General features: G+C 41.8%; 1 protein-coding gene across 1 annotated transcript in view; it reads left to right on the forward strand.

The window, feature by feature from the left end:
- Nucleotides 1-718: 718 nt before the first annotated feature.
- LOC115458256 (vomeronasal type-2 receptor 26-like) overlaps nt 719-23,858 on the forward strand; it is a 49,164-nt gene continuing 26,024 nt past the window's right edge. The window contains exons 1-3 of the mRNA XM_030188119.1: nt 719-1,062; nt 16,998-17,289; nt 17,957-18,766. Coding sequence (XP_030043979.1) covers nt 719-1,062; nt 16,998-17,289; nt 17,957-18,766 — 1,446 coding nt within the window. The remainder of the gene's footprint in view (nt 1,063-16,997; nt 17,290-17,956; nt 18,767-23,858) is intronic.

A 23,858-nucleotide genomic window follows, 5' to 3' on the forward strand; every position in this document is an offset into this window, starting at 1 on the left:
CCACTGCAGAACAAGCTTCAAAGGAAATCGTTTATTTAAGTGGAAAGTTGGATGAGGAAGGAGAGCCTGTGATTTTTATAAAGCGTGTGCCTGATGGGCCGAGGAAAACTGCTCAGAGCACCAATTCCACTGAACCTCTCGGTGAGAAGCCCAACACACAGTATCCAGACCAGAGAAATTGGTAGAGAGGAGGTTTCTCCACCAGCACCAATAACCCAGTGTTGCAACAAGGTCCTAGGCGCATGTCTGCAGTGAGAGAGCCCTGGAGACCAGTTAGGCATGTTACTTGTTTCCGGTACGGGCAACCTGGACATAAAAGTTGGTTTTGTAACACTTTTCTAGTTCCGGGAGAAATGAAAGTTCAGAAGTTTGAAAAAGCGTACTCACAAGACTGCGGAATCAGGATCCTCCAAGGAAGGTATGGCAAGAATTTGCTGAAACCTCTTGGAGAAGTAAGTGGAATCTTGAAGTGAATGATGTGCAAAGAGATTCTCAGGAATCAGAGTTGCAGAGCGGTTGCGCAAAATCATCTTCCTGTCAAGAATATGTGTTGTTGCAGTATCAGACTATCATGAAAACAGGTTCTGATAGTGTGCGCAAGGGTGAAAAACCTAACTGGGACATCTCTTCTGGGATGGAATCTTTGGGACAACAGTGAGAATTAGTTTCAGGAAACCCACAAGAAATCCTGGGTCAAGGGTTGGAGTCGGCTAATGAAATGGAGACTCTGATTCCAGCTGAGGAGACAGTTTTAGAGAATTTCTCTATGCCCGGAAAGAAGACAAAAATCTCTGTGGAAGAAGGAAGAAAAGAAGTGTCTGAGAATAAGGAGACTGGAGTGGAAATGAGGTGGTTTCCAACAGGAGATTCTCATAGTAAGGAAGAGCTGAAGGAGGAAAATGTAGATAAGGATAACATGGGTCCGGCTGAAGAGTTGCTGGAAAAACTATATGCATCGGATGTGGAACAGAACAAAATTAATTCTGATTTCCAGAAAATAAAAGAAGCATGTTCCTCTGAACTGATTGAGGAGAAATTGGTTTGTTGGCGGCTGCAAGTGAAGTATGTTCTTTGGAAGTGAGAGAAGAGAAAGCGGATGTGCTCCAAATATCGAGTTCCAGTGGGAGAAACATATTAGAGGTTGAAGAAAGTGAGATAAACTTTACTGTGGAGAACAAAATATGTGACGTGAAGTGTGATGAAGGTGGTGAAGATGTAGCGCGGTCTGAGAAACTGGTAAAGTCAGTAACAGACTAATGTTATGAGGAAGAAAATTCCTGGGAGCAAAGGAAAAAAACAAAACGGAAATGACTATAGGTCAAAAGCAAAGCAGGAGATAATGTATGACCAGATAAGAGGAGTAAATATTAAGGATGAATTTTCTCCGAAGGGGTTTTCTATAAGAAGGGTAAAGAAGTTGTTGAGAGGAGGATTTGACTATGGTTGTTGGAACTTTAAGAAAAGAAAGAAGGAATCAGCAGAAGAAACAGAGGCCAGTTACCTACAACACATACGACAATTGGGTGTGAGAGATGAAGCTCTCAACTGAAAAAAAAAAATGAAAATTGAGACATGTTTACCAGGGAAAAAATAAGGGGGGGGGGGGTTTCATTCCAGATGGGAAGTGGGTCATCTGGAGGTGAGCTTGATTCCCTTTGTTGTTCCTTGAGACGAATATAAAAATCAGAATGAATTAAGGGAATGCTGATTGATGAATAAAAAAAAGATTCTTGATGGGTTTTAATGTTAAATGTTGTTATGAAATGATAAGTTTAGTAGAGAGTTATCTAAGGTTAAGGTGGCCTTATTAGTAGGGCTGGGGGTGATGCAGTGGAAGTAATAAAGAATGGTAATTTATGCATGGGAATGCCGGGTCAGAGTGGAGAGAGAGGAAAAAAGGGTTGAAGAGATGGAAGTTGGAAGGTGAAGGTATGAAATAAAGAGTGATAAGATGAAAGACTGGCGAGATTGAGTAATTATGGGTGTCAGGGTTCATGTCAGTATGGTAAATACATGAAGTGGTGGTGAATGATTAGAATCTGCATGAAAAAGGAAGGGAAGTGTTCAGTTGGAATTCAAGAAGGTGGGGTTATGAATGAGAATATTGGGGACAATATTCGTTTTAAAGGCCGGATGAATGTAACCAGGGGGTTAAAGGAATTAATTTTTATACTTACCTGGGGGGAGCTCCGGGCTGGAGGTGGAATCCCAAGCGGGGATTCCGTAACCTGGGATACAGTGATGCTGGCAATTGGGCAGAGTGAGTTTGGGTCTCAGGGAGAGAGGAAGTACTGTGCTGAGGGTGGGTGAGAGAGGAGTGATTTGGGTGGGAAAAGAAAGGAAAAGTTATTTTAAAGGAAGTTTGGATAATTGAAGGTGGGAAGGGTCTAAGAGAAGTGTTTGTTTTGAGAGGGAAGTGTCTTTTCTACAATTTCTGTGTTTGAAGGGGTTGGTAAGTGAAAGGTTTGTGAAAGAGGACAATCAAAATTTAATGAATGTGAGAGGGAGGTTAAGTAGCGGGGTTGAGTAGGTATAATACATTTTTTTTGGGGGGGGGGGAATTATACACTGAACAGGAAAAAGAATTTTAAAAGGCTGTGAGTGTAAAGTGGGAGCAGTGACTGAGGTGGAATGTTGGGCTGTGCGGCACTGCTGGGAGAGACCAAACACTCTTATTGAGGTTAGGGAAGAGAAATCAACAGATAGGCGCTGGATAGTAAGGGATCTTTATTTATTTTGATTTCATTTAAACAGAGCCCACAGTTTCGCTGTTGAAAGCACCCCCTATTAGAGGTCCTTTTAAGAGGAAAGTAGGAAGAGTAAGGTTTTGCTTCCAATTATTTTAATTAAGAGTAAGGTGTAGGAGGAAGACCACAGAAAGAGTGAAGGAAACTGGACATCTCATGAGCTCCAATGCAAGCAAGTCTACATCCGGGGAAAAGAAAAGAGACAACTACTACAGCTAAGTAACTGGTGACATTAAGCAAAGGAAAATTAGTAAAAAAAACTTACACAGCTATACATGAGAGAAAATAACAAAATATACTTACCCTAAGTTCTTGGAAAGGAGACGTAATCGGAAACCTGTGGAAAGAGAAAAAAAACAAGAACAAAGAATCAAATTCTTGGTAAAATTCATACATGTGACACACGGAGGGGCATAATCTAACAGAAACGCCTATCTCCATGGGTGTTTATCTCTGAGAACGGGTCCGTGAAGGGGCGGACCCAAGCGTATTTTCGAAAAAATTAGACGTCCATGTTTTATTCGCCAAGTTGTGAGCTGGGCGTTTTTGCTTTTCAGCGATAATGGACAATGAAATCGCCCAGCTCAAAAACGAATAAATCCAAGGCATTTGTTCGTGGGAGGGGCCAGGAGTCGTAGTGCACTGGTCCCCCTAACATGCCAGGACACCAACCAGGCACCCTAGGGGGCACTTTTACAAAAACAGAACAAAAGGTAAAAGAGCTCCCAGGTGCATAGCACCCTTCCCTTGTGTGTAGAGCCCCCCAAATCCCCCTCAAAACCCACTGCCCACAAGTCTACACCATTACTATAGCCCTAAGGAGTGAAGGGGGGCACCTACATGTAGGTACAGTGGGTTCGGGGGGGGGGGGTTGGACGACTAAGCATTAAGCAGCACAATTGTAACAGGTAGGGGGGGGATGGGCCTGGGTCCACCTGCCTGAAGTCCACTGCACCCCCTAACAACTGCTCCAGGGACCTACATACTGCTGCCAGGGAGGTGGGTATGACATTTGAGGGTCAAAATAAAAAGTTGTGAAACATCATTTTTTGAGGTGGGAGGGGGTTAGTGACCACTGGGGGAGTCAGGGGAGGTCATCCCCGATTCCCTCCAGTGGTCATCTGGTCATTTAGGGCACTTTTTGGGGCCTTATTCGTGAAAAAACAGGGTCCAGGAAAAGTGCCCTAAAATCTAGCTAAAAACGCATACTTTTGTCCCATTATCTGTGAAATGCGCCCATCTCTGTTCGGCAGATAACCACGCCCCAGTTCCGTCTTCGCCACACCTCTGACACGCCCCCATAAACTTTGTCCGCATCCGCGACGGAGTGCAGTTGAAAACGCCCAAAAATCGGCTTTCGATTATACCGCTTTATTCGTTTTTGTGAGATAAACGTCCATCTCCCGATTTAGGTCGGAACTTGGGCGTTTTTCTCGTTCGATTATAAGCTGGACAGTAACATTAATACTGTTAAAGGAAAGGGGTTAAAGAAAATAGACACTTATCTGATAGTGCTAAGGATGAAAGTTGATGCTTGTTTTCCTGTAAAGAGACAAAAGGTATATTAAAATGAAGGTGTTAGGTGTTTTGTTAATAGTGTATTAACCAAAGTTTGTTATCTTTGGGAGTGAGTTGAGTTGATGTTCAATTTAAAAGTTTAAGCTGCAGTATTAAAATTGTTTAACTTAATTAAAAAAACCGAGTTTGTTCTCCTTCATCAGAAAAAATCCTGAACTTTAGTTTCAATTTCCTCTTCCGTTCTTTGAGGATGGAAGACGAGGACCGTATTCTGAACTAGTTCCCTATTCCTAGGTGTACTCCCAGACAGCTGCCACGACTATAACATCGCTGTCCCGGGATCACATCCCTTGGAAATAGCCCTGTCTGGGGGGGGGGGGGGGGGGGGGGGGACCAGCCACAATAAGCTAACTTCCAAAAGTAACTCCATGATATAGTCCTGGGTGATCTCCTGTTCTGAAAAGTTGGTTTAAACTGTTTTCCTCTATTTTCAAGGTCACAGTATCCTTCATCGCTAGGGGCTCTTTTTACAAAGCCGCACCAGCAATTCCTGAGCGCTAATGCAATGAAGCCTATTCAATTCCTATGGGCAGTGTCACATTTGGTGCACCAGAATAACTAGTGCAGCTTTGTATAAGGAGCCAGAAACAGATTTCAAAACAGACATTACAGCAAAACATGTTCAAAGTTGCTTTCTCTCATGAAGCTGCTAAAACAATATATTATTATATAGAATTAAAGGTTTTATTTCCAGTTCACAAGAGATATGATGAAATGCATTATTACTCATTTGTACTTATCTGACCTGCAATTAGAGTTCAGATGGGACAAAAGATAGGGTTACTAATAGCAGTTGCCTGAAATGTGCATCCAGTTGGACTACTAGAAGAATCCCCGGTTTTGCATGAGCTGGCAACTGTATTTTTTCTGCTCACTGTACCAGTAACTTGTTAATCATTCAAGACTATTATATGATAAAATTGTGACTTCAGTCTTTTTAAAGAGGAAATGATTCTACATCTTCTTTTGCTGGTAATGAAAGAGGCCTTCTTGTTGCTTTCTGCAGCAAATCCAAGTACCCAAACTCAGACAATGAGGTCTATTTGTTCTCCTGAAATTCATACAGCTACCATCTACCTCAAGAAAGGGGATCTGCTCTTAGGTGGGATAATTCAGATGTCTGATTACACCGTGTTACGTGACCTACCTCATTTTATGTGGCATTCTATAAACCACATATGCCATAGGTAAGTATTTTTATGACTTTTTATTTGTATCTCTCTGAGTAGCATTTTATAATATTTATTTCACTGGGAAAGTATTAGGCAGATTAGCGTCTGTTTGTGTCCTGAGACGGTGAATGGCAAGAATTCATAAATTGAACAATCGAGCAGGCAAACTATTGGCTCAGATGCTTAAAGGGAAAACAACATTGTACTTACATCGCAGCTCTCAGAGATTCATCTGAGATATTGGTGACAGATGATACAGTGATTGCTGAAGAGTTCACTCATTTCCATTGCACTCTGTATTCTTCTGAATGCTCCCCATCTGAAATAGATTTGCATGTGTTCTTAGGGAAACTACCGAGACAAAAAGTACCTTTACTTTACTTTGACACATTTACCTCACAAGTTCAATGTGGTTTACACACAACATCAAAATAATACAAAAAAATAAAATAAAATATGAACCACTCTACAACCTTTGACTTTAGCAACTAATCAAATTAGTTTACAAAACTTTCCTTTAAAAAATAGGTTTTCAACATTTTGCCGAACACATTAAAATTACCCTGGATTTGTATTTCAGCCTTTAATGAACTCCACCATTTAGAAGCTTGATATGAAAAATGTAATGAATATTTATTTATTTATTTTAGAACATTTGTGTAACATATATTCCCAACATAGCAGGCTCTATGTGGCTAACAACATTTATGGAAGGAACAGCATAATAATGCAATGGCGGAATAGAGAGGAAAGAACGTTTGGGGGGGAGAGGAAGACAACAGGGAGGACAAATGCAGGACAGCAGGGAATTAAGTATGATTTGTTCCTACAGTGGTTGGAAGTGTTTGTCCACTCGCTTTCAGTGCTCAGATTTATTGAAGTTCTCCAGTTTTGTACACGCGCTGAGCTGTGGTCCTGCGCCTCCATGTAGAACTTATTGTTTGACCCCTGATATAGGCGCTTGTATGTGCTGAACCACAGCCCATGTATGGCCTTTTCTTTATTTTCATCAATAAAAGACTTTTGGACTACATCTCCAGTGGTGAATTTGTCTTCGGTCAGCCTCTACTTTTGCCTGCTGTAGTGGTTGACCACTTAACATTTCATTTATTCAAACTGGTAATGGACAGAATGGGGAAGAAGGAGCCAGATCTGCTTCTCATTGCTGGGCAAGTTTCTGCTAGCAATATATATATGTTCCTAGATTCAGCAAAATCAATAATCTAGTAAATTCATTACATCACTCTCAAAAAATCCTTTCCCTTCCTGGTGACATGTCTTATTTGAGGGTGACGTTAAAATCTATTTTGTACCTAGACTTCCTTATGCCTCACAGTTACAGTTGTTAGACACATTACTATCTGCAACTCTTTAATTAATTATTGGTGTAATACCACTTGTATGATGTTTAAGTATAAAGCTATTTTTGCTGGTAAGCAATTATCTTGTTTTCAGGAACATGTATGGAAACCTCTTTAATTTGCTTTAACAGCTACTTGATCACACTGCAGAGTTTATCTTGATTGATTGTTATTATTTACATGTTTTCTTGGGTACCCGGTCAAAAGAAACTGGTCAAAAGAAACCAGACAAAAAAGTTTCAAACCAAAAAAGTTCCCGACATAAAAGTCCTAGACAAAATAGACTCCTGACAAAAGGGCTTGATGAAATAAATTTATTTTTGAATGGTATGAATTTCAAGGGTAAATTACTGAGAAAGTCCACGGCTTGTCACTTGAAAGTCCTGGCACCTGCCTATGGCTTGACTTCACTATCCACACTTGGTATCTAGTGAGAATCACAAATCTGCTTGAAAACATAATCCAGCTTGATTAAGAGTCTATTTGTCTTGGGTTCCTTTTGTTGTGGGGTTTTTTGGGGGATGGTTTTTTTTTGTCATGGTCTGTTTTGTTTGTAGTCTGTTTTGTCTGGGTTTTTTGTCGGGTTTCTTTTGTCACGGTCTATTATAACGGGGTGCCGTTTTCTTGTTCCAGTTGTATATCTGTTATAACTTTTATGATTGGTTCAAGAAATTGAAATAAAACATGTGATCTTAAAAAGATTGAATAGGGTCAGAAAAGAGTATAGCCAGAAAGTATAAGGGATATGGAGAAAACAGGTTTCATATAATTCATGTGACAAAGTGCACCTCTTAACACATTGTGTTCAAATATTACTTTACACAATAGAAGACAGACATAATTCTCTCTCATAAGCCAGTGGATATCATCTTAAAAAATTAAAACAAGTATAAATAGTATTCATAAAACCAATCAGACAACAAACACCTTGACAGTCATAGCCCTGGGATCGATCATCTAGTTCAAACTCAATTTAAAGCCTGAATTAAATTCCAGAGAATCCAATAAAAAAGAGATTGAAATGAAAGCAGATATCTGTATGAATGATATCATTAATGTCATTATTTAAAAATGAAGGTTTGTAAATAGGTCATACCTTCAGTTTCTCCCTAAAAATTAAGCTCAAGAAGCAGCCGATTCCATCAAAACAGTTCTAAAGTGCACGAAAGCTCAGTCTGGCTAATGAATTTCTTTTTCTTTTGGGTAGCTAGTGAACAAAAACTAACAATTATTTTGATACACATCTGTATGTCAAGTAATTTATTTTATTAGGGATGTTAGACTTTGTTTTTTAGGGCCTTGTGCTAAAACTAGCAGGTGCTATTGCTAGAGATACCCCTAGGAATATAGTAAGCGTCTCTATTGTTACAGCGCATACTAAAATGTTGGTGTGCCTACAGTGTGGCTTAGTAAACAGGGTCCTTAGGGGCCCTTTTAATTAGGCATGCCTAAAAATGGCCTGCGCTGGTATAGGCACATGTTTTGGAGGTGCAGGATGAGCCCAAGGCCAAGATGCTTGAGGTCCTGGACTACACATATCCTCCTAAGGAGGCTGTGATGGCTCCTCTCCATGAGGTACTCAAGGAAGTCCTCATCAGGAACTCGGCGCCCCCTCTGTCAATCCCTGTTGTGCCCAATACGACTGACACCCAGTATAAGATCCACAGTGAGCCTGGGTTTGTAAGGCCTCAGTTGCCTCACCATTCCTTGATGGTGGAATCCGCTCTCAAAAGAGCCAGGAGTACTAAGGACTATGCCTCAGATCCCCAGGCAGAGAAGCTAGAACCCTGAATTCTTTTGGAAGGAAGATGTACCAGGCCTCAATGCTGATCTCCTGTATACAGTCATACCAGCTCATCATGAACATTTTCTTGCAAAACTCAGTGAGACAGCTGTCAGAATTGGTCGAGTTGCTCCCTCTGGAGTAAGCCGAGCCTTTTCGCAAGTTGGTCAAGCAGCAGCATGTGTGTCGAACGTTCTTGGGCAGGGGCACTTATAACACTTTTGTTGTGGCATCCAGGATCTCAGTCCAAAGTATAGCAATGCGCAAGACTCTCATGGCTGCATGTTTATGATTTGGAACAATCTGTTCGTCAGAGATTGGTGGATGACCCTTGCTGGGGGGATAACCTTTTTGGAGAGGCTGAGGAGGTCGCTGACCAGATTAAGAAAAACACCTCCCCACCGAAGCACATCATTCTCACCACCTAGGGGTGCACAGAGCAGTCGTGTGGCTGTGCTGGTCCCCATCCCCAGAACAGGAAGTAACATCAGAAGGTGCAGGGAACTGGCAGAGCCAACAGCTGCACAAATGCTCCATGTACCCCTTTGCTGCCTGCACTCAGTGCAGACCACCCCCACCGCCCCGCCCTTGGTTGGCTAGAGATTCAAGGCATTATCACGGTCATGCTAGTATTTTATAAAGACAAGCAGGTACCTAATTTTAAGTTAGCCTGTTTAATTTATAGGATATTTGATGGTTCTTGTCCTGGGGGAAGGGAAGGGAAATGGGACTTGATATACCGCCTTTCTGTGGTTTTTGCAACTACATTCAAAGTGGTTTACATATTATATTCAGGTACTTATTTGTACCAGGGGCAATGGAGGATTAAGTGATTAAGTCCTGGTTATTTGTTTGTGTTTCCATCATCTCCTTCATCCTCTAGATCAGGAAAGACTCTTCTTCTTCTTTATTTTGTATCGCTATTTGAAGTTAATTTTTTTTTTTTAAATCACTAGAACTCTCTTTTTCTTGCCAGGCTGTTAAATCTGGTGTTCCTTGCCTGTTTCTCTTAGAACAACATCAACTTAATTGAGTTTTAGTAAGAATTGTAAGACTTATCTATTTTGTTAAGCTGTCCTCTTCATTCTGTCCTAACTTTGTTATCCACTTTTGTAATGGAAGTTGATTTTAAAAGATTGTTTTTCAACCCTGTCTGGACCGATCAGTGCACTCGGGGTCTGTATTGTTGATTAAAAGTAATTGTGTTTAAAAATGATTGTTTAAGTGTTATCTTAAAGGATTGATTTTCAACCCTGCTTTTGTCCGATAATGCACTCTGAAGTCTTTTGTCTTTGACCGAAAGTAACTTTTCTTGGAATGCAGGAGGTAAGACACAGTTCTAACTAATTTGGTATGCAAAGGGGAGGATGGCACTGGTTTCCCAGGCCCAGCTTGGCCACCTGGACTTGGGAAAGCATGTGATCACGTTCCCACAGACGTAAGCATAGAAGCATTCTGTAATTTTCCCTTAGAAGCTGTCTCTAATTTTCCTTAGCTGTGGACATGGGCTCAGAGCCTAATAAAAAGGGAGGCTTGTCACAGCACAGGGGGGGTTCATCTGTGAGTAATGTACGGACTGCGCAGAAATCTGTTCCTGGTCCAAAAAAGCTTCTACCTCTTTCGCTGTGTGTAAATCCCCCCCCCCCCCCCCCCCCCCACAGCTGATGATAAGAGTACATAAGTACATAAGTACATAAGTAATGCCATACTGGGAAAAGACCAAGGGTCCATCGAGCCCAGCATCCTGTCCACGACAGCGGCCAATCCAGGTCAAGGGCACCTGGCAAGCTTCCCAAACGTACAAACATTCTATACATGTTATTCCTGGAATTTTGGATTTTTCCAAGTCCGTTTAGTAGCGGTTTATGGACTTGTCCTTTAGGAATCCGTCCAACCCCTTTTTAAACTCTGCTAAGCTAACCGCCTTCACCACTTTCTCCGGCAACGAATTCCAGAGTTTAATTACACTTTGGGTGAAGAAAAATTTTCTCCGATTTTTTTTAAATTTACTATACTGTAGTTTCATCGCATGCCCCCTAGTCCTAGTATTTTTGGAAAGCGTGAACAGACGCTTCACATCCACCTGTTCCACTCCACTCATTATTTTATATACCTCTATCATGTCTCCCCTCATCCGTCTCTTCTCCAAGCTGTATAGCCCTAGCCTCCTTAGTCTTTCTTCATAGGGAAGTCGTCCCATCCCCGCTATCATTTTAGTCGCCCTTCGCTGCACCTTTTCCAATTCTACTATATCTTTCTTGAGATGCGGCGACCAGAATTGATCACAATACTCAAGGTGCGGTCGCACCATGGAGCGATACAATGGCATTATAACATCCTCACACCTGTTTTCCATACCTTTCCTAATAATACCCAACATTCTATTCGCTTTCTTAGCCGCAGCAGCACACTGAGCAGAAGGTTTCAGTGTGTTATCGACGACGACACCCAGATCCCTTTCTTGGTCCGTAACTCCTAACGTGGAACCTTGCATGACGTAGCTATAATTCGGGTTCTTTTTTCCCACATGCATCACCTTGCACTTGCTCACATTAAACATCATCTGCCATTTAGCCGCCCAGTCTCCCAGTCTCGTAAGGTCCTCTTGTAATTTTTCACAATCCTGTCGCGATTTAACGACTTTGAATAACTTTGTGTCATCAGCAAATTTAATTACCTCGCTAGTTACTCCCATCTCTAAATCATTTATAAATATATTAAAAAGCAGCGGTCCTAGCACGGACCCCTGAGGAACCCCACTAACTACCCTTCTCCATTGTGAATACTGCCCATTTAACCCCACTCTCTGTTTCCTATCCTTCAACCAGTTTTTAATCCACAATAGGACATTTCCTCCTATCCCATGACCCTCCAATTTCCTCTGTAGCCTTTCATGAGGTACCTTGTCAAACGCCTTTTGAAAATCCAGATACACAATATCAACCGACTCCCCTTTGTCCACATGTTTGTTCACTCCTTCAAAGAACTGAAGTAAATTGGTCAGGCAAGATTTCCCCACACAAAAGCCATGCTGACTCGGTCTCAGTAATCCATGTCCTCGGATGTGCTCTGTAATTTTGTTTTTAATAATAGCCTCTACCATTTTCCCCGGCACCGACGTCAGACTCACCGGTCTATAATTTCCCGGATCTCCCCTGGAGCCTTTTTTAAAAATGGGCGTTACATTGGCCACCTTCCAATCTTCCGGTACCACGCTCGATTTTAAGGATAAGTTGCATATCACTAGCAGTAGCTCCGCAAGCTCGTTTTTCAGTTCTATCAGTACTCTAGGATGAATACCATCCGGTCCAGGAGATTTACTACTCTTCAGTTTGCCGAACTGCCCCATTACGTCCTCCAGGTTTACCGTGAAGTTTCTCCGACTCGTCCGCTTGAAATACCATTTCCGACACCGGTATCCCACCCAAATCTTCCTCGGTGAAGACCGAAGCAAAGAATTCATTCAGTCTCTCCGCTACGTCTTTGTCTTCCTTGATCGCCCCTTTTACCCCTCGGTCATCCAGCGGCCCAACCGATTCTTTTGCCGGCTTCCTGCTTTTAATATACCGAAAAAAATTTTACTTTGTTTTTTTTGCCTCTAATGCTATCTTTTTTTCATACTCCCTCTTGGCCTTCTTAATCTGCGCCTTGCATTTGCTTTGACACTCCTTATGCTGTTTCTTGTTATTTTCAGACGGTTCCTTCTTCCATTTTCTGAAGGCGTTTCTTTTAGCCCTAATAGCTTCCTTCACCTCACTTTTCAACCAGGCCGGGTGTCTTTTGGACTTCCGTCTTTCTTTTCTAATTCGCGGAATATGTATGGCCTGGGCCTCCAGGATGGTATTTTTGAACAGCGTCCACGCCTGTTGTACAGTTTTTACTCTCTCAGTTGCTCCCCTAAGTTTTTTTTTTTACCGTTCTTCTCATTTTATCATAGTCTCCTTTTTTAAAGTTAAACGCTAACGTATTTGACTTTCTGTGTACAGTTACTTCAAGGTCGATGTCAAAACTGATCATATTATGGTCACTGTTATCAAGCGGCCCCGGTACCATAACGTCCCTCACCAGATCATGCGCTCCACTAAGGACCAAGTCTAGAATTTTTCCTTCTCTCGTCGGCTCCTGCACCAGTTGCTCCATAAAACTGTCCTTGATTTCATCAAGGAATTGTATCTCTGTAGCGTGTCCCGATGTTACATTTACCCAGTCTATATTTGGATAATTGAAGTCACCCATTATTATCACATTGCCCATTTTGTTCGCGTCTCTGATTTCTTTTATCATTTCTGTGTCTACCTGCTCATCCTGGCGAGGTGGACGGTAGTACACTCCTATCATCATTTTTTTCCCTTTTATACATGGAATTTCAACCCACAGTGATTCAAAGGTGTGATTTGTGTCCTGCTGAATTTGTAATCTATCTGAGTCAAGGCTCTCGTTAATATACAATGCTACCCCTCCACCAGTCCGGTCCACCCTATCATTACGATATACTTTGTACCCCGGTATGACAGTGTCCCACTGGTTATCCTCCTTCCACCAGGTCTCAGTAATGCCTATTAAATATAATTTTTCATTTAGTGCAATATATTCCAACTCTCCCATCTTATTTCTTAGACTCCTAGCATTTGCATATAGACATTTCAGAGTATGTTTGTTGTTCTTATTTGCATGATGCTTAGTACCTGACACTATTGATTTGACATCTTTTGTCTGATCTTTAGTTGTATTTAAGGGCACCTGGCCTACCACGGTCTGTTGTGCAACCTCACTATCCAGAAACCCTATCTTCCCTGTTTGTATCTTTGCAAGATACCTTTTCCCGAACCATGCGCTTTTGAGCGACTGTCGGCCTTCCCCCCATTTCTAGTTTAAAAGCTGCTCTATCTCTTTTTTAAATGCCAACACCAGCAGCCTGGTCCCACCCTGGTTAAGGTGGAGCCCATCCTTTCGGAATAGGCTCCCCCTTCCCCAGAATGTTGCCCAGTTCCTAACAAATCTAAAACCCTCCTCCCTGCACCATCGTCTCATCCACGCATTGAGACTCTGGAGCTCTGTCTGTCTCTTGGGCCCTGCACGTGAAACAGGTAGCATTTCAGAAAATGCTACCCTAGAGGATCTGGATTTGAGCTTTCTACCTAAGAGCCTAAATTTGGCTTCCAGAACCTCTCTCCCACATTTTCCTATGTCATTGGTACCCACATGTACCAAGACAGCGGACTCCTCCCCAGCACTATCTAAAATCCTATCTAGGTGACGCGTGAGGTCCGCCACCTTCGCACCAGGCAGGCAAGTCACCAGGCGATCCTCACGTCCACCAGCCACCCAGCTATCTATATGCCTAATGATAGAATCACCAACTACAACAGCTGTCCTAACCTTTCCCTCCCGGGCAGCACTTGGAGACATATCCTCAGTGCGAGAGGATAGTACATCCCCTGGTGGGCAGGTCCTGGCTACAGGAGTACTTCCTACTTCACCAGGGTGATGCTCTCCTTCTAGGAGACCTCCCTCCTCCAAGGTAGCACAAGGGCTACTAGACTGGAGGTGGGACCTCTCTACAACATTCCTGTAGGTCTCCTCTATGTACCTCTCTGTCTCCCTCAGCTCCACCAAGTCTGCTACTCTAGCCTCAAGAGAACGGACACGTTCTCTAAGAGCTAGGAGCTCTTTGCATCGGGCGCAAACATATGACATCTCACCAACTGGGAGATAATCATACATGTGACACTCAATGCAAAAGACTGGATAGCACCCCTCTCGCTGCTGGACTGCTGACTCCATCTTAGTGTTTTTGAGTTTTCCAATATTTGCTTGCTACAGTATTAAGGATATTGACCTAATATAAAAGTGTCTTTTACTTTATATAGTGTATTGTATGATTTATATAGTATTTCCTTCTTAGATGGTAATGAAATGTATTTAAAACTCTATAAGAGCACTCCTTACTTGTTACCCTAATTACAATAACTGACTATAAATGAGGAGTTGTCCTAGGGGTGGGTGGGAATACTAAATTAGATCCTGCAGTGGCTGTTAGATTCTATCTGTTAATGCTGTGGTACAAGGCTTTTAAGACTAAGTGGAAAAGACTATGGAGATTAGCTGTTTTCTGTTAGCTGTTGAAATTTGCTTTTTAAGTTTGCCTAACACTAACCTACAATTCCTCCTTTAAACCCCAATCTTTAAGTTCCCAAAGCACAAGCAAAGTAGCGTTCACTTACCAGAGAAATGTCCTCTTCTCTCAGAACTTCTCAGAGCTTGGATGATGAGAGATCAGTGATGTTGTATGTATGTAAATTCTTGTTTCTTTCCTGGTCTAAGAACTCTTTGCATTGCTTAGATGTAGAGGCCAGTGATGTAATAATCAGTGATGTAACCATTGCTTTCATATAGCTAATCACTGTATATGTGCTAACCATTATATATATGTATATATTAATCAATTGTAGAATTTAGCTTCCTTAATAAAGGTTTCATTTACTTATTACGAATCCAAAAGAATCCACGGTAATCATTGAGCAGTCTGTGTTAGTGAGACAGGCTTTAAATCCATAGCAGTACAACTTTGAACCAGTAATTGGAGTTGGCGGGCGATGAGAACCAAGTCGCATCATAGATCACATCACAAATAAGCTCAAAAGAGGTGCATTTTGGCTGCCTTAATCTAGGTTCTTCCTTATAAAAATAGCCTCCATAGTAGGGGTTCTCAAATCCAGTCCTCTAGGTTCACAATCAAGCCTGGTTTTCAGGATTTCCACAATGAATATGTATGAGATCTATTTCCTATTCAGAGTGTTATAAATAGAAATAAAACAAAACAAAGAAAAAAAATAAGATGATATCTTTTTAATTGGACTAACAATACATTTTTTGATTTGCTTTCGAAGGTAACTAATAAAAAATGGTATCATCTTATTTTCTTTTCTCTGTTTTGCTTTATTTCTATTTATTACCTTTAAAAGTGGACTAACATGGCTACCACTTCACTATATTCAGTATGGAAATCCTGAAGACTAGGCTGGGTTGTGAACCCTGAGGACTGGATTTGAGGACCCTTACCATAAGGAACAGCATAGATTAAGGCAGCCAAAATGCTCCTCTTTTGAGCTTATTTTATAGAGACAAGTAGGTTCCTGCTTGTCTTTATGAAATACCAGCATAATTGACAGAGAAAACCTTGCATATATAGTACATAAATACTTGTGACCTTTATACATTTTCATAGATATAGAGGTGGTATAAATGTGAACATCTTAAGTTCAGGTGTGATTTTGATCACTTATGCCAGTACTTTAGAAAGGAAAATAGACTGAATATATAGATGCCTTTTAACGTATTTTAACTTCCTGCATTATTATCAATTTACTCCATCAGAACAATTATATAATGGATGCCTTCATTTAGGGCCCCTTTTTCTAAGCGGGTTTACCGTGCACCAATTCGGAGCTGGCCCGACGCAGGCACGGGTGCCATTTCCCACACTAGGGAAAATCGGGCCCAATTTTTAGCTCAACACTACCAAAAGGTAATCGTACAGCACCGCAATGGGTGGCGGTAAGTGCTCCCCCCCCCCCCCCCCCAGCATGGCCATGCAGTAAGAGCTATTTTACCACATAGCCATATTTTTGCAGCCTTTTTACCCACTGCAGTAAAAGGGGCCACAGTGCACAGCAAAAACAGCCCCCACTGCTGTCACTTCAATCCAGCCATGTTGTACATCCAACAAGAGATTATATCTCTCGTCTATATATTGATCGTCAATTAATCCATTGAAGAGAATACAACACCGGTTTCAGTTGGCTGGACTGAAGTGACAATATCAACTGGATAGTAGATGATCTTTTGGAGTGGAACAAGATCATTTTTGTGTTTCATCAAGATCGGAGCTTTTTCATGAACAGACTAAGAAGTATTAATTACCTGACTTGGACTTTTCAGGTCATGTGAATGAACACAAAGTATGGTACAAGTTCACTAATTAATATCCAGTTGTTTTAAGACATATGAACTGTCTATGTTGATCTCCTTCTGGAAGTATGGATGTTTAATTTTAATTTATAATAAATAGAGCTAAGATTTCTAAAGTTTACATTGTTTTGTGTATAATATAAGAAGAGAGTAAAAGTTTCAACTTATTGAAGGTCTTATGTTATTGGTTGATGCATTAAAGATAGGCGCGTGTTAAACACTAAAGATACCAATGTATTCCTATGAGAGTCTTTAGCGTTTAGCACGCACCTATTTTAACACACACTAAAAACACCTGCGCGCCTAAGTAAAAGACCTCCTAATTGAATTATAAAATTATCAAACAATTGAATATATATTAAATATATGAAACCTATGCTTACAGATATCAACTTCGTTACTATCGGCATCTCTTGCTCTTTTTCTATGCCATTGAGGAGATCAACCAAAATCCTAAAATATTGCCCAACATTACCTTGGGATTCCAAATAACTGACTCATGCACGGAGGCAATTATTTCACTGTGTGCAGCTTCGATTATCTTATCAGGGGAAGAGAATCCTATTCCTGGATACAGTTGTCACCAGCATGGTCAGTTGGCTGGTGTTATCGGAAGCCTCTCTTCAGCTACATCAGATGCAATATCCAAACTTACAGGAGTTTATAGATACCCACAGGTACAAGAAGAGCCTGTCTCAGTTTTTAACCTCTATGGTTTGCTGTATTTTTGTCTGCTTTGTCTTGTCTTTGTCCTGCAAGCCTTTGTTAATGCTGGTATTTTTTGTGGTTGATAGTTTGCTGAGATTGTGAGAGCTGCGCTGACTTAACACCTTGGTTTAGAACCATTTTAAATCCTGACAGAGCTATTATAAGACCACCAAAGAGGAATGTGCTTAAGATGAGACATAGACCATGACTACAGATAAAGACCATCTGGAATATCCAGTCTTCCCATCCAAGAAGTTTCAGCAGAAGAAGGAATGTTTTTGCTAATATGACTCTTTATTTCAGGGATGGCAGGACAAGTCCTTATTTTAGCCATATATTGGACTACCTTACTACATTTACGAGTTGCCCTTGAGACTATAACTTTATAAAAATTGTTCAATGCAGTTTCTTGATTTCTCCCACTTGTTAGCTTCTCAGTGATCTTTCACAAATTGAAGCAAAACAAAAGTCTTGTCTTCTACTTTTGAAGGCATCTTCTTAGCTGAGTGATTACTTCAATAACATGGCTGTCTGCTTCAGTTGAAAAATTGTGTGTAGCACCCAAGCAGTAGCATCAAGAGCTAAAACAAATAAAAGATCAACAGCTCCTTTGTTTCTGCTTTATTTTAATCACAGATCAGTTATGGAGCAATGGATCTGCTCTTCAATAACCGCATGGAGTTCCCATTCCTTTATCGCACTGTCCCAAATGATCAGTCTCAGTATCAGGGTTTGATTCACCTCCTGAACTTCTTTAGATGGAACTGGGTGGGGATTCTCACCTCAAATAATGAGAGTGACCAGAGAGGCTGTGAAGAATTGAAGAGGGAAATTATCAGGAGTGGCAACTGTGTAGCTTTCATGGAAGTGATACCCCATGTCCATGGTATTTCTGGACACCAGATCATCAGACTTACACAGATTATTAACATGGTCTACAACTCATTGGCCAATGTGGTTATTCTCTACAGCACTACCAGTCACCTGGCAGTGGAATTTTGTATATATGCAGAGTGGCGTAAAATTGTCAATAAAGTGTGGATCATCTCTGCTGCCACCTCTTCCCTTGCAAACATAAATACCCCAGACACGATTGCAGCTTGTATCACATTCAATGGCTCTCTAGCATTTACCATTGCTAAAGGAGAGATCCCCGGTTTCAAAGATTTCCTGTACAATATCCACCCTTCAACCTTCCCAGAACCCTTTTTCCTGCAGCCTCTATGGAAGCATGCATTCAATTGTGATCCGTTGTCCAATTTATCCAAATGCACAGGCCAGGAGATGCTGTCTAACCTCTCACATATTCAGTTTGATGTGGATAATTTTCATTTTACTTATAGTCTCTACACCTCAGTCTATGTCCTGGCTCACGCTTTACACAACATGTACACAGCCAAGAGTCAAACTGGGAGAGATATAAAATTGGAATTCCAGCCATGGCAGGTAAATGTTCCCAACTGTGTTCGAGTAAATATTGTTCTGTACTGTAATATTCCTTAGGTCTGCTTTAGTAAGACTTATATTCCCAGTTTCACCACTTTGAGGATAAAGTTTAGCAAATAACTAACATTGTAATATAGTAGATGTTCAAGATTCAGATTGAAGAACTGATCTAGCTTGAGTAAAATAAAACCACTCGAAACCCAATTATATTCCTCCTCTAAAACCATATGAATTACAAGAAAAGTAAGGAAGGAATTATTTTTAGGAGTAGTAAATTATTCAGATTACACCAAAAGGGTATTGTATTTTATTTCTATTTTTTTATAGATTAATAGATATAGATTTATAGATAGTGTGACACCTTTGGGGTGTCAGCACTGCCACACCTGGATAGTAGGAAATCCCTGGGAATTGTGGTAAGTACATAACAGTTAAAGGAGAAAAGCATGCTTTTGGAGGTTGCTGAATAAAGCTAAGAAGTCTTAGGGCCCTGTTTACTATGCCACACTGTAGGTGCACTAAGAAACATTTGGGTGTCTCTAGCAGGTCCCTTCATTTGCACCTAAGAATAGACTGATTCTGAAAGCAGGCTGGGATGGAGGGAAAGAATTCTTCCTAGCCATGATTGCTTGCTCCTAGGAGGGAATTTCCAAAGTTTAAGCATAATAATTCTCACCTAGTAAAGTGGCATGTTCATCGGGGAAACCAGGAAGGTATGTTTCTGACAGTTGGGAGGAGGGCAGCTAGACTGTCAACCATCCTGCTAAACTGAAGCACTGGGAAGGAGTCACTAGAGGCCCCTTTTACCAAACTGTGGCAAAATGGGTCTGGCACTGGTATGCACCGAGGTCCCATTTTACCGCAGCTGCTAAAGGGAAGTTTCGCTTTCCTACAGGAAATGGGCAGGCAGCAAGTAAAGCACTTGCCATGCAACCATTTCGGGGGGAGCCTTTACCGCCACCCATTGAAGTGGCAATATGGGCTTCCAATTTAACCTGGCGGTGACCGAGGAGCACACAGCACTGCCCTATTACCACCTGGTATACTCCAGCACTACAAAAATAAATAACTAGACCCTACCTGCCCTTCCAACTACCGCCCCATCTCCCTCCTACCCTTCCTCTCCAAGATACTTGAAAGAGCCGTTCATAGCCGCTGCCTTGATTTTCTCTCCTCTCATGCCATCCTTGATCTGCTTCAATCTGGTTTTCGCCCTCTACACTCAACAGAAACGGCACTTACTAAAGTCTGTAATGACCTGTTCCTTGCCAAATGCAAAGGTCACTACTCCATCCTCATCCTCCTCGACCTATCCGCCGCTTTTGACACTGTCAATCATAATTTACTTCTTGCTACACTATCCTCATTTGGGTTCCAGGGCTCTGTCCTCTCCTGGTCCTCCTCTTATCTCTCCCACCGTACCTTCAGAGTACATTCTCATGGATCTTCCTCCACCCCCATCCCGCTCTCTGTTGGAGTTCCTCAGGGATCTGTCCTTGGACCCCTTCTTTTTTCAATCTACACTTCTTCCCTGGGCTCGCTGATCTCACCTCATGGTTTCCAATATAATCTTTATGCTGATGACACCCAGCTTTATCTCTCCACACCAGACATCACTGCGGAAACCCAGGCCAAAGTATTGGCCTGCTTATCCGACACTGCTGCCTGGATGTCCAACCACCACCTGAAACTGAACATGGCCAAGATTGAGCTCATTGTCTTTCCACCCAAACCCACTTCTCTCCCTCCACTCTCTATTTCAGTCAATAACACCCTCATCCTCCCCGTCTCATCTGCCTGCAACCTCGGAGTCATCTTCGACTCCTCCCTCTCCTTCTCTGCCCATATCCAGCAGATAGCCAAGACATGTCGCTTCTTTCTCCATAACATCAGCAAAATTTGCCCTTTCCTCTCTGAGCACACCACCCGAACTCTTATCCACGCTTTCATTATCTCTCGCCTTGACTACTGCAACCTACTCCTCACTGGCCTCCCACAACCATCTATCCCCCCTTCAATCCGTTCAGAACTCTGCTGCGCGTCTTATCTTCCTCCTAGACCGATATGCTCATATCACCCCTCAAGTCACTTCACTGGCTTCCGATCAGGTACCACATACAGTTCAAGCTTCTCCTACTAACCTACAAATGCACTCAATCTGCAGCCCCTCACTACCTCTCTACCCTCATCTCCCCTTAGGCTCCTACCTGTAACCTCCGCTCACAGGACAAATTCCTCCTCTCAGTACCTTTCTCCACCACCGCCAACTCCAGACTCTGCCCTTTCTGCCTCGCCTCACCCTATGCTTGGAATAAACTCCCTAAGCCCATACACCAAGCCCCCTCCCTACCCATCTTCAAATCCTTGCTCAAAGCCCACCTCTTCAATGTCGCTTTTGGCACCTAACCATTGTACCTCTATCCAGGAAATCTAGACTGCCCGATTTTGATTGACTGCACTTTTTGTCCTTTTTATTGTAAGCTCCTTTGAGCAGGGACTGTCCTTCTTTGTTAATTGTACAGCACTGCGTAACCCTGGTAGCGCTTTAGAAATGTTAAATAGTAGTAGCAGTAGTAGCGCCGAAAATGATGGCATGCTAGGGTTGAGAAGTACTGCCAAACTGCTGCAGTAGCCCATCGGTACTTCCTGTATAGCGAGCAGTAAGCCTGCATTGGGCTTACCACCACTTAGTAAAATGAGCCCTAGGTTCTCTGGGATATGTAGTTTCCAGGAGCCACAATCAGAGAAGGGAAGCCATCTAACCTAGCTGTGGGACTTCAGCTGGGAGAGGGCTACCTGAGCAGCCACAGCAGAGAAAATGCCGCAGCTGAAAATGGAGGGGGTGGGGACCCATAGATAAGGAGATCTAAAATAAAACAAAATGGAATTGTAGAAAAGGCATAGCCAAACTATTCAAACATACATAGTAACATAGTAGATGAAGGCAGAAAAAGACCTGCACGGTCCATCCAGTCTGCCCAACAAGATAAACTCATATGTGCTACTTTTTGTGTATACTCTACTTTGATTTGTACCTGTGTTCTTCAGGGCACAGACCGTATAAGTCTGCCCAGCACTATCGCCGCCTCCCAACCACCAGCCCCGCCTCCCAACCACCGGCTCTGGCACAGACCGTATAAGTCTGCCCAGCACTATCCCTGCCTCTCACGGCTCTGACACAGACCGTATAAGTCTGCCCAGCACTATCCCCGCCTCCCAACCACCAGTCCTGCCTCTGGTACAGACCGTATAAGTCTGCCCAGCACTATCCCCGCCTCCCAATCACCAGCCCCGCCTCCCACTACTGGCTCTGCCACCCAATCTCGACTAAGCTCCTGAGGATCCATTCCTTCTGCACAGGATTCCTTTATGCTTATCCCACGCATGTTTGAATTCTGTTACCGTTTTTTTTTCCACCACCTCCCGCGGGAGGGTATTCCAAGCATCCACCACTCTCTCCGTGAAAAAATACTTCCTGACATTTTTCTTGAAGAGATACCATACCGCTGGGTACCGTCTTTAAATCAAGAAAAGATCTAAGATGTTCTGAGGCAAAAAATACAAATTTCAATCCCAAGTATTTCACCTCATACCTACACGGGTATGCTAGTAAAAAAGTAACTCCCAATTTTTTAGTTTCATCTCTCATCACAAGGATTTCCTCCAATCATTATTGTGTAGTTTTAGTCACAACCGCGTATAACCATCTCCCTTGACCATAAAAAAGAACACCAGAATTCCTAAAATAAAGACGCATAACTGAATTTAAGCCTTGTTCAAAAAATAAATGCAACTAGCAAAGTTCCACATTCAGTAGTTTCTGATTTTTTTTCCCAAAAGCGCTGAAAGATCTTTTAACCCATCTTTATCAGTAGAAGATTGAACTTGCAAATCTAACACCTGCAAATTGGGATATGCACCATATGTGGACTTTTTCTGAAGAGCTGGCAAGAAATAAACTTTATTGAAAGGGGGAATAAGAACAGCAGTGGTGCTTGGTTTGGAGCTCTGCTTTCTTAGTTCTGCTTGACGGGATTTTCCCTCCTGCTGTTTTGGACCTCTGGAAAGGAGTTGGGATTACTCATTCCTACATGCTGTATCTGGAGCAGTGACTCCCAGTTTTGGCACACCTCTAGGCAACTGCCTAGGTTTGACAATAGATCATGTACTACTTCATATTAACAAAAATCATGTTATTTTAACATTGCTGAACCAAGTTGAAGAGTAGAAAATGGAAAAAAAACAATATGAAACAAAACAGAAATGAAAACAAAACATTTTCCCCTGTGCATCCTGGAAAATTAATTTCTGTAAATTAGCTTTCTGAAAATGTCTCTCCTAAAAAGTGGATAAAATGTACTTTTCTTAACAATTGTACTTTTAACAGTATTTGAGGGTATGTTTACTCTAATGGAAAAGAAGTATGCGTGCAGTTTGCATCAATGCAACTTTGCATGCATGATATAACATGATCAAATGCCAGATTGTTATAGAATTAATTTGATCTTTCGCCTATACTTGAAGTTGGATATATAACAAGTTGAAGCATTTCCCTTCCACAAACCAAATGAAAGTTACTATGGTACTGGTAATGATACTTATAGTTCGCCACTTTCCCCTACATTATTCAACATAATGATAATCCCATTGGCCAATACCCCATCCAAATTAGGTTTAAACCCATTTATATACGCAGATGATGTTACAATATATATACCATTTAGACAGAACCTGGATGAAATTACCAATCTTATTGGGCTAGGTCTGAGTACAATGGATGAATGGGCTAACTCATTCCACTTGAAACTAAATACTGAAAAGACTCAGTGCCTCATCTTATCGTCTCAGCATAATAAATATAATCCTAATACTTTAAATACCCCCAATCTATCCCTATCCATGTTGGACAGTTTAAAACTTCTAGGGGTCGCAATTGATCGGCACATAACCCTAGAAACCCAAATAAATCATACCACTAAGAAAATGTTTTACTCTATGTGGCGACTCAAACGAATAAAACCTTACTTTCCCCGTGATGTTTTCCGTAATCTGATACAATCAATGGTATTAAGCCAGTTGGATTATTGTAACG

The sequence above is a fragment of the Microcaecilia unicolor genome, chromosome 14 (assembly GCF_901765095.1).
Source record: "Microcaecilia unicolor chromosome 14, aMicUni1.1, whole genome shotgun sequence".
Taxonomy (NCBI): Eukaryota; Metazoa; Chordata; class Amphibia; order Gymnophiona; family Siphonopidae; genus Microcaecilia; species Microcaecilia unicolor.